We start from the raw sequence: 12,463 nt of genomic DNA on the forward strand, positions 1-12,463 counted from the left end.
TGCTTCGATCTCAATATCAAAATTCACATTAATAAAGAAAAAATAAAAAAAAGTCAGTCAAAAGTTTGGTTTTGGAGTGATCATTTAGCCTTTGCGTTTATTTAGTATACGAGAAAGGCAAAAATTAAATATGTTTTTAAGGGAAAAGCATTTTTTTTGTTATTACACTTTACATTGTTGTTCACAATTTTAAGAAAATATACACCCTTATTCTTGTTTACGTACGAACTAAGCATATGCGGTATTTCGAAAAATTTCGTTTCAGGTGGTTCGAAACGAAATTCCGCGAAATTTCGCGGAATTTGGGCATGGCGAAATCTGATTTCTTGATTTCGTTTCGTTTCGCACAATTACAAAAATTTCGCTGGAAAAACTAGCTTCTAACGAAATTTAACGGAATTCCGTGGAATTTCTAAACTTAAATTTAAACCATACTTTATATTATCAAAAATTCTGGCTGCGCCGCTGAACAAAATCATAAGGCTGTTTTTAAAACTTTAGGTCATAAATTATTCCTATTAACGCTTACTACATAACCCCATTCTTAGTCGACAAATTTGTATGTAGTTTTCTCTATAAAACGTCTTCAGTGTTTCCATGATTCAAACTTAAATTTTGTGATATTTTTTACTATTTGCAAAATATGAATGCGGAATGATCGTGTTGCTGCTATGGTGGGACGGCAGCTAGTCAAGGAGAACGCGAAGTGAAAAAATCTACCTAGCGTACACGCTTAAAATCAATAACACAGAGATGTGTTTGCTTCACACAAAACGGACCTAATGCAGAACAGCACCTAGATGAGCGACAGTTACACAGGCACAAAAATGCCTCGTACGATCGTGATAACGGTCATTTTTAACATGTAAACGTTTGTACAGATTCCTTGTTTCATGAGGAACCAAATACTGTTGAAAATATTGAAATCCAAGCTTCAATAAAACCACACGAGCTATTTTTGTGGCTGTGTAACTGTCGCTCATCTAGGTGTTGTTCTGCATTAGGTCCGTTTTGTGTGAAGCAAACTTATCTCTGTGTTATTGATTTTAAGCGTGTAGCAGAAATTTGTTTAACCTGTGTGTAATCGATCGTGTTGATGCTAGTGTGGGAGAACGCGAAGTGATATAACCAATGTTTGCATAGAAGAGCACAAAATTATTTAGTGTGGAATCGACCGTGTTGTAGAAGATTATTAAACGAAGCACATTGATCTTGCGTTGGATTGATTTGAAGCACAGTTTTCGTCTTCTTGTTTTTCAAAATAACTTCGTTTACAATAAATATTTTGTCGCTTACCAAGGGTTTCACATGAATTACCTTCTCAACTAACTAAAGATTCCTTTCCCGCAGAGCTCAAGAGGATGCAGAGCGTTCCTCGGTCTCTTATAACAATGAGTGTTAAACAAATTTTCCTCTCCTTATCCTAAGTTGACTATAAGCACGTGACCAGCATCGTTATTGGCCATGAATTGGAAACCCGAAGCAAATATACAGTAAGGATAACTTTTTGTGTCCCTAGAATATTATTTGCTGTTTCTCGACCAATCATGATTAGCAACTACTATGTGTACAGTTAATCAAGCTTAATAAGCTCTTCTTTGACTATTTACACAATATGTAAGGAACATTGCAGATTTGTGGGCATTTTTAGATTTTTGCATGGAATTTGCAAAAATCCAGAACGAGTTGAAAGATCATTAAAATTGCTGAAAGTTCTTTACTTATGATTGCTTTCAGCTCATGCTGACCATAACAGCTGTTCTCATATGCCAAGAATACACAGACAATAGCTCAGTTTGTTGAACTAATTGTATATCAGTAATCAGTAATCTGAAATACATATCTTTGTGAATTTTAGAAAGGTGTAGAGGATTCTTCTAGTGAGCAAATGTATGCTATATATGTAGACGAAGAATAAAAAGGAATACCTTTTGGCTGATACGGCCTTTTCAAATGTTGGTCTAGTAATATCAATTCTCTATCTGCGTATACGCCTGGCAGATGTAGATATAAGGACTGCATCGAAAATAAGTTATCCACCTTCAAAGTGTTGCTACTCAGAAACTCATGAAGGTATTGGTTTGTTTTACTCTGCATTCGACGTATTTGTGTGTTAAGTTTCAAATCAATATTTGCTTTTTTTTTTGTTGAAAATTTGTTGTTTCCGATGTATCGCAAATTGAAAGTGATTTGTATTGAAATTCGAGTTTTGGACACATGGCTCCATAAGAAAGGTATCGAGATAGATTATTTGACCAAGCGTTTCGCAATCCACCCCCAAAGGTAAAAAACCTTGGTCAACAAGCTTGGGGAATAAACGTTCGCTAATCTGTTGGAAAAAGAAGAATATCAAAATCAAGTGACCGGAATTTGGACCAGAAAGAAAACATGTTTTAAAACGAGGCAATTTTATGCTGATTTGTGACCAGGAAGAAAAAAAAATGAATAAATGTTGGAATATGGCAATATTCATTCAGTATTATATTTTTTCATAAAACTTAACAAACAGAATTAACATATATTGCTAGACAAATTTTAATAAATTTTAAAATCCATCCGATTTTACTCAAATAAAATAATGTGGATAACTTATTTTCGAACAGTCCTTATAATTGGGTATCCCACTAAATAAAAAATAAATCTGAACATTCATTTTCTAATTATGACTAAGTCAATACTGTAAAACTATGCTGACAAGACAATATTACATAATACATAATTCTTAAGTGAACTAAGGGTTTAAACGAAATTTGAATCCGTATATGAAAAATCCCACAATTTCTGTATTTTTATACTTACTGATATAAAACTGATGAGCTTCTGAAAAATTGTACATTGGATTCCCTGTTAAGAATTATTTATCAGTGGATTATGGATTTTGGCTTGACGATGCTGTAAACTCTTGCCTTAGGAATAGGAATTCTCACTTGCTTTAGGATCAGGAATAAGTATAATTTGCATTTATTTAGTCCTTCTACATCTACTTAGTATAAACTATTATCTCTAAACCTGTAAATATTTTAAAGTTATTTTTTTACGGTTAGTTTTTTTGTTTTCGGAAAATAATTCTCTCCCTAGTATAACGCCATTGAGCATTTTTTCCGTATAATTCTCTATTTCTATTTGTTATATATGTTTGCTAGAAAGATGATCGCATTATAATAATTAAAATTTGTAACAAAATCAATCAGAAAAATTACTGTTTAGTAAAAAATAGATTCCTTTTCACAAATTAGTGTAAATTTTAATTATTGTAAAGAAGCTCATTCCTTTACCGGAAGCGAAACTTCTCGTTGACTTGAACGTGTTTGTACAGCTACCTACTGAATTAGCAATTGCATTTTTTTTTTATTAGGGGGGTCCCGTAGCGTAGTTGGCTACACGTTCGCCTTACAAGCGAATGGTCATGGGTTCGATTCCCAGCCCCTTCCCCAAAACCCTCGTCAGTCGTCAGATGCGCAGCCCATACGGTGGCGTTTGGGAGACGCGCCTTACCGTCACGGCTACCTGATGACGACTGACAACTTGTTCTTCTCGGAGGCATTCCTCCAACGTACCCGGATAAATGGCAACCAAACAATGCAACGATCATTGGACGCACGACATGGACAAACGGACACAATGGACTCACGATGAGATGGACTGGCAACGACAACAATAATGATAATGGAAAAATCTAAAAATAGATTCTGTGTGGATTCTGTACAGCAGAATACCACAGTAGATCTCGGCACAGTAGCGGTTAAGTAACACAGAGTGCCTAACAAATAAAGAAAGGAATATAAAAAAAAAATTTTATTGATTATTATTTACTTGAAAATGGAAGTTTTCAAAATAACACCATATCTTCTGCACGGTTATTATAATGAAATCAAAATGAGGTAGTATTTTAAAAGCCTCGAAATACGTTTATCGTAATTGAATGATTTTTTGTCCCTTGATCAATTTACTGATTTCTATGATATTTTCATGCATTTTGTGTTGAGAGATGACGAGCTTACATGTGCTAGATGTGTACTAACCTAATATTTATATGGATTTATAAAATGCATCCTAAAAATACCATTTTTATAAAGCGACTAGTCGACCCGGCAGACGTTGTCCTGCATAGTAGGCGAAAATGAGCGTTCTGAGCTGCCAATGCGAATTATCTTCATTTTTGTTTTTCATAATTTCTCTACCCTTACTCGTGATTTTTGCATGAAAAAATATCATATAAACCCGTCGGAAACGATAACGGACATATTTGCTGAAGGAATGGAGAAAATCTATCCAGCCGTTTTCGAGTTATGCGGATACGAACACAGACCTTTTCATTTTTACTATATTGATATGTTTATAAATACAATCGATAAAATAATAAGAAAAAGTTGACAATAAATACAACACATGTAGGGTCCTTAAAACCTCTGGCGTTTTACGAATAATAATGATTGTTAGAGTTAATCAAATTTATTCAATAATTATTATTTTTCTGGTCAATAATTTTTTCGGTGTTGCAGCTGGAACAACAATCAAGCAATGTTTTCAGTTAAAATTTTTGGATTCAAATATGAAACTAGACTTTTACAGAAAGTTCGTCTGATTTTTCTACGAGAACTTTTCCGATTTTGAATGAAACAAACTTTTCGAACTGTCATCGGAAATTATTTTTAATTTTTTTTCGAATTTCTTCAGAATTTTTTGGAATTTCGTATACATTTACAATAAGATTTCTTGCAAATATTAACGAGAAATTCATCCAAACTTGTGGAAATTTTGACAGGGGACAAATGCAACTTGTTGCGAGAAAATCGGTTTAAAATTACTATATTAAAAAGTGGCTAATGGTTTTCGGTATCGTGTGCACACACATACACACTGACAGACAGAAATTTGTTCAGCTCGACGAGCTGAATCGATTGATAAATAATATCATGGGTTTCCAAGCCTTCTCTACAAGTTCGTTTTTGGAGTGAAATGATAGCCTTTCGGTACAACTTTGTTGCACGAAAAAGGCAAGAAAACTACAAATAGGGGTCTGTTATTTCAATGTGATTTTTAAATTTTTAAATCATCTCTAAACACATTATCATAATCAAACGTAAATTTATATGTTCATATAAATTCTCACTGTTATTATTAACCATAAAATTGTCGAATTTTAAATTTCATGCTCATATGTCGCTCCAAATATTTTACAGAAAACTTAATTTTGTAAATGTGACAAGATGTTCGGAAAAGTATCCGCTCAAGAGATTCATGGCAATCCAAGATTTGAAGGATGTTTCCCTACGGACTCTGGTCGCAAAACAGTTATTCGAAAAAGTGAAATCAGAATTGCGTACATATTGTAAAACCAATTTAAAAAAATTCCGCGGAAAAAAATTAAAATTTCGTTTCGTTTCGAAAAATTTTGAATTAAATGCACCTTGATTTCGTATCGTTTCGAAGTCTGGAAAGAAATCTATATTTCGTTTTGTTTTGATCCGAATCAACATAGACATTTAAAATTTCGTTTCGTTTCGTTTCGTTAGGAAAAAGTGTGTTATCGCATACCCTTAGTACGAACGCGCTTTCGAACGAATGTTGATGCGCATTCTCGTTTACGCCAGCAAAATCAAATGGGGAAATGATTCGAACGAACTGCATTCGTAAAGTTCCGTTCGTCCGTAAACAAGAATAGGGGTGATAATAATGTATTAGGGTCTGTTCAAATATTACGTAACTCAATAGGGGGTGCGGGGTTGTTTGATTTTTGTTACGCTTTGTTACGCAAAATATAGGGGGTGGGGGTCCTTCGAAATGTTGTTACGCGTAACAAGTTATTTGCATAGAGAAAAAATATTTAAAATAATTCAAAAAATATTCATTATCTTTGAAAAAGCATGAAATAAACAATAGATAATAAGTTATTGCACCGTCCTTCAAATTCTACTTAAATTAAGATCATTTCCAAAAAATAACATTTGTTACGCGTTACGCATAGGGGTGGGGGTGGTTTAGAAAATTGTTACGGATTGTTACGAGGGGGTGGGGGGCTCCCAAAAACAACGTTTTTCGCGTTACGTAATATTTGAACAGGCCCTATAGCATTTAATCAAATTTGTTTTGAAAGCATGATTAAAAATGTTCAATCTCAACCCAGCTGCCGAAAGCGAAATTTTTGCTGGCTAGTTTTTACGTCGCTTAACGTCAAAAACTACGAGTACGATTACGTCGCAAATCACTTATTTTATACAATACGAAGTTACGTCACATTTTTGTGATATAAAATGGTTGTTAATACACGACAGCGATGATGTGATATTACATATTCTACTGTGATTTCGTAGTACATATTTTTTATGACTTAACAGGTCCTTAAGCATTGTCTTTATACTTCTTTTTCTTCGTAATTTCCTCGGTTTATTTTGGACATTTTCGTGTCGTGTCGTCTAGAATCGAGTCGCCTAAAATCATTGTTATGTAAATTATAAACTTTATATACTAAATAATATTATACTAGTCGATTTAATCCTGCCATACCAGGGTTGGGCAGTTGTTTTTCGTGAGAAAATGTCAAATGCAAAGTTGTTAGCAGCGCTGCACTCTAGATCGATTTTGACTCGATTGTTTTGGATTTCTTCACAACTCACCAACCTTAAAAATGTTCATGGTCAAACCAAAGACTAATTAAGACGTAGCTGTAGAGCTCATCGGAGGGACCACTTTAAGTACCGCATTTGGTCCCACGGTACCCAAGTTTGACAGTTATGATGAAAACCCACTTTTTATCTAACTGTATCTAACTTCGGTAAAGTAGTAACCAAACAAACATGCGTACAGAATGTGAAAACCGTGTTTGTTTTCATGTGTCGGTTGAAATTTTTAGCAATTTACTTCAAAACTTTCGTACCTATTATATGTTTGCCTTTCTCGTACAACAAAGTTTAAAAAAAAAAGTTTGACGAAATGTTCGTTAGTAGATTGATTATCATAACATAATTCTAGGTTGCTTCCTGAAATATCTGTTTAAATTTTTTTTTTCTTACATTCATAAAGAATTTATATCTTTTTGCCTTTCTCGTATACTAAGTATACGTAAAGGCTTAATGATCACTCCAAACCCAAACTTTTGATAGAAGGCTCGGAGACCCATAGTGTTATATACCAATCTACTCAGCTCGACGAATTGATCTGATGTCTGTGTGTGTGTATGTGTACAAAATTTTGTAGACACACTTTTTGGAATTCAGTATTGGCCGAATTACTCGAAACAAGTTCCATTCGATTAAGAATCCTGTCCCATTGTTTGCTATTCAACATTGGTCAGATTGGACTATGGAATCAGAGGCTTGAGGGATTGAGGTTAAACTGTATGCAGCGGAAACAACTTTTCAAGCAATTAGTTAAAAAACCTCGGTACCCGGTCCTAGGCTTAACTGATTGCTGGAAAAATCGAGTTGGGGATTTAAATACGTACTAACTCTTCATGAACTGGTGAAAAAATGGTAGGCGCCTTCAATGGGATTGCTCCCTATGAAGGGTCTAAATAGCGGGACCTTGTCATGGTGGTCTTGAGGAAACAAAACAACAACTGTATCGAAACCGATACTGCATTGCTTCTCAATAGCACTGGAGTAATTCGACATGCACTTAAACACTAAGGATACGGGTAACGCAACAATAGATCTAATAATTGGTCGCAGTGGCACAACCGAACAGGAAAAAAAATGGGATCAGAAGTTATGGCCAAAATACTATTTTATATGTGCAAAACCCGCTAAAAAACACTCTCTCATATTTTTCAGTATTTTTTCGCACGAGAAAGGCATCAACACCGCTAGGGTTTTTTTTATATAAAAACATAGCTCATCTCACCACAAATCGATTAGCGAGAAAATCTTGCAAATCGGTCAACCGGTCATTTTTATATAGGTAGATAGAAGAAGAGAGAGATAGATATAAGATGGTTATTAATTTCGAGAACTCACATTTTTTCGTGACTTGTTTTAGAACTTATTCCAAATAATTTACGCTGCCTGGGAACCTCTCGTCGAGACAACACTCCTCTCCAGCGAAATAGTCATTGAGTGACAGTCACTTTACTATTAATTTCCGAGAATCAACCTCTGTGTACGTGCCGCCGCACCGTCGACCAACAACAATTTAATTCACTTGTTCCCAAACACGACGGAATCTAATCCTGCTGGATTTTCTTTTTTTTTTGCTTGTGCTTCTCTTCCGTGATTAATGCAGGGTACCTGGAGCAGGGTTTGCTGGTACGTGACGCGTCCAAACTGCGGAGGCATTACTTCTCCAAAGAGCGCTGGTGGCTGGACGTGGTCTCTATGCTACCCACCGATCTGGCCTACATCTGGTGGGCGCCGAGTTCCTGCGCCGCGACTCGGCTGCCCTGCCCAATAATAGTTAGAATTAATAGGTTACTGCGTCTTCCAAGAATGTTGGAATGGTTCGACCGGACCGAGACGGCCACCGGCTACCCCAACGCGTTTAGGATATGTAAGGTGAGTAGTTCCCGAGCCGTGACGAAACCGAATCCGACACTAATTTCGCTTGTCAACAGGTCGTTTTAGCTATCTTAGTACTAATTCATTGGAATGCGTGTCTTTACTTCGCAATAAGCTACGCGCTCGGTTTCAGCACCGACAACTGGGTGTACAACATCAATGGGGCGAAGAATCTGACGCTGTCACGGCAGTACATCTACAGCTTCTACTGGTCCACGTTGACGCTGACCACGATTGGCGAGACCCCGACACCGGAGAACGACGCCGAATATTTGTTCGTCGTTGCGGATTTTCTGGCCGGGGTGCTGATCTTTGCAACCATTGTCGGTGAGTACATTAAAAATTGAGTGCATTGCATAGGGCTATGGGTTTTTCTTTGTTGCAAATGGATCGTAAAATCTTTAGTGTCTGTAATATAATTGGGAAGTATTCATTTCATTCATATACATGTTAGTAGCATTATGCTTTCCAAGCAAAAGTTTCTGCAATGAGAGGTTAAAAAGATGGAAGCAATTTGCAATTGAATCGTCATAAAATTACAATGATTTTAATGACATGTTTGCATTGAAACATCACACCAAATTTTCTGTTCGCATGGTTTCTGCTCAGATTGTATGGCTTTTAAAATGTTTGATTAAAGATTCTTCAAGCTAGCCGTTATTGATTCGAAGTAATCAACGTGGAAATAATGGTGTAATCAAGATTAAATTATTGAGACGTCACATTTTAGCAGCCATGTTTTCGATATAAGTATATCAATTTACATAATAACTTTGCATTTTATATTTAGCTTCTTCTCTAACGAATCCTTAGAATCCCACCATAGTCACCTTTCTTTCAATGACGCATATTGATAACCTCCATCGTAGCAAAAATTAATGGTTTAGAATCGAATTACAATAATCGTACATGTTACCGCAAGAAGGGGGTGTAAGAACCGTGTAAGACGAGTCACATCACCATCATCGTCATCGCTTGCAACCATCGTTTCGCAGAATTTAGAACGCTTCCATCTCCAGTTTACAGACAGCGTCCTTCGAAAGCAATCTCGTCACACGTTTGTCTTTCACGTATATCGTACATGATGGCGAAACCATAAAGGAGATCCTGTTCTTGGTCATTTGATCCGATTATTTCCTCTATAAAAGCGTTTCGCTGCTTCCCGCCTTGGGGCTTGGTATCGTGCAACGATACAAAAAACCTTCTATACGTGCGACCAACAGCAGGAGACGGTCATCAATCACTTATTTGCCGGTATGTCTCGGTGAAAAATCGACGGAAACAAGCAAATAAATCGCACAAATCCATGCAATCCGATGACCGATTGTAAGGATACGCAGTGGGAAATGCGTCAACGCTGAAATGGATCATCCAAAAACCACTTTTCGAAATGTTGCGAAGCGAGTTGAAGTTTGGAAGCAAAGTAATGAATAAAACAAAAATGCTCATTATTGATATTGATGTTATTCTTTAACGTCATTGAATTTCCCACGATTCAGTATTCCTCAATTACTTTTCTTACAAGCATCAAATAGCTCCGCAACAAATACGACCAGTTTTCTTGTAAAATTTCAAATGTTGTCAATGTACTTATGTACTTATATATTTTTAGCGCTTGAACGCTTCCATTCAGGGAAGGGTTTTCCATAAAAGTTACTGTTTTCATAGTAATTTTCATACAAACTTCAAATCGCATATGCTCACTGAAATTACATAGAAATTAGCTAAAAATTTAGGAGGATTATTAAAATGGCAAATACAATATTCTAAGCATCTGGAAGTAGAAAAGTCGAAATATAAATCAGTCTTATGTTCACCATATAAGCATACAGGCAAATGCAGATGCATGGTGCATTGTTTCGTCAACTTCTTGTGACTAAACTTTTTGTGCCAAAATGAAAAGTTTATAATATTCTGCATACCAGTGGGAGCATATTTGCATCGAGATATGCTCTAAAATAACCCCTGGCCTGAGGTTAAAGTCTACTTGAAGTTTCACAGAGAAAGAATGATTTCTGCTTTGAACAGTAGGAAAATATTTTTGATTAACCTTCTGTCTGTGCTCAAAAAAACTTACTGAGATACGTTACTGAGATACAGCAGTTATAAGATATTTTTTTTAATTTTCAGTCATTTTCGAATTTTTTTCGATTCTATACAACCTAGAATCAAATTTTAATGAACCGTTGATATTTATTGACAAATGCTAGTAATGGGGCAGTGGTTGGTAATTTTCATGGTATGAAGTTGTGGGAAAAATACCTTACGTAGTAAAAAAAACAAATAATTTCCTTTTTCGTAATTCAACCTTTAAGTGAACCATCTTGGGAAGGAATCTTTCAATTATACTAATTTTTGAAATATGTTATAGTGAAAAACTGTTGCACAGTAGGTCATGGTGTGCAAAAATTGATACTAAAAACCAAGAATAATCCACCTAGCGGTGATGGTGCCTTTCCCGTGTATTATAAAACAAGAAAACACACAAGAGCAACAAAAAACGCACATAACCCTAGAAACATTTTGGTTTTAAGCTGGTTTTATAATACTCTTGAAGAGTAAATTATGGTCTTCAAAAGCGTTATAAAACTTAAAATGTTACTTGGGAAGAGAGGTCAAAACTGCACTTCAGGGAGATAAATTCAGTTATTTCCATCAATTCATATTTATTTGCGTTCATTTATTTATTTGTTCATTTGAATGCATTGCAGCAGTTTTTGAAAAAAAATCGATTTTGAAAAAAACTTCCAAGGGAAAAAATAAAATCAATGTTTTTAATAACTCCGGAACGCAATGGCCGATTGGGCCAATTTTAAAAAGCGAAAAATTAGGAAAGATTCCGCGTCAAATGTAACCTGTTGCAAGCAAATCGGATAAGGGAAAGTACAGAAAAGTGTGTCTCACATTTTTTTCTACACACACACACATACATACATACATACACATATACAGAGGCAGCAGGGACTTTGTCCAAGGGCTTGACGACCCCTCCCCATGACCACTGCGAGTTAGACCGGGACCATCGTCCCTAACCCCTAATCCCAAGGCGTCAAGCGACCCGTGCCGAGAGGATGCATGACCAGGGGGTGAAATAATAAGCTAGGCCTTTAACGGAGCCTGTGGGGTACCTGGGCACCCTCCACAGTGATTGTCTCTCGGCTAAAAAAAACGCCGGTAGGGGTTATTGACGGCCCATGGCTTGTGGAGGCGATGAACCGCAAACGCGATGAGCTTTCGGCCTTCGAGGTGTCGACGGAACAGCTGGACGCCATTATCGACTTTGCGTCATCGAAGCATAATATCAGCAAGGACCTCAAGAGGAGCTTGCAGAAACTTCGAAAGTCGGGGCTGGACGCCAAGCTGAAGAGGGTGGTCGGGATGGCCAAGTGTAAACCCGTTAAATCGGTGGAGTCGAGGTCTACCCAGACTGAGGCCCAAGGATTCGTGGACTCGGGCAAAGTCGAATCGACCGAGGGCGTGCCAACGAAGACGATGGTACCAAAGTCTACCCAGACTGAGGCTCAAGTATTCGCGGGTACGTAGGGGGTGACTGCTCCAACGGAGCAGACACAAAAACGGGGGAGACAGTCTCCAGGGGATGAGCTCCCTGGGGGCCGCTCCAAAACGCGGAGGGTTACTACCCGAACAAGGGTAGTGGGGCTGGGAAGCTGAACCACGACCAGGTACCCCAAAACCGGGGGAGGAAGGACCTGGAAAGGTCCGTCCACTCAGGAAAGACGGTGGTAAGGGGTTACGGCAGGCTGAAAGTTCTCAGCCGCACCAGACCAGGGAAATAGAGGGGGATGACGCCTCCTGGACCCTGGTCAAGAACTAGAGGAAACCGAAGACGTCAAGGGCCGAAAAGAAGGCCCAGGCGAATGAGGGTAGCAAGAAGTCTAGGGTAGGCGCCAATCGCTCCAGGGGCGATACCCTAGTCATCACGGCGGACGAGGCTAAGTACTCGGACGTTT

At 37.3% G+C, this 12,463-nt stretch overlaps 1 protein-coding gene across 1 annotated transcript in view; it reads left to right on the forward strand.

Annotated features, from left to right (window-relative positions):
* The window catches only part of LOC134210008 (cyclic nucleotide-gated cation channel subunit A), a 77,022-nt gene that overhangs the window by 47,199 nt on the left and 17,360 nt on the right, over nucleotides 1-12,463 (forward strand). The window contains exons 4-5 of the mRNA XM_062686034.1: nucleotides 8,221-8,489; nucleotides 8,549-8,819. Coding sequence (XP_062542018.1) covers nucleotides 8,221-8,489; nucleotides 8,549-8,819 — 540 coding nt within the window. The remainder of the gene's footprint in view (nucleotides 1-8,220; nucleotides 8,490-8,548; nucleotides 8,820-12,463) is intronic.

Source organism: Armigeres subalbatus, chromosome 2 (genome assembly GCF_024139115.2).
Source record: "Armigeres subalbatus isolate Guangzhou_Male chromosome 2, GZ_Asu_2, whole genome shotgun sequence".
Lineage (NCBI taxonomy): Eukaryota > Metazoa > Arthropoda > Insecta > Diptera > Culicidae > Armigeres > Armigeres subalbatus.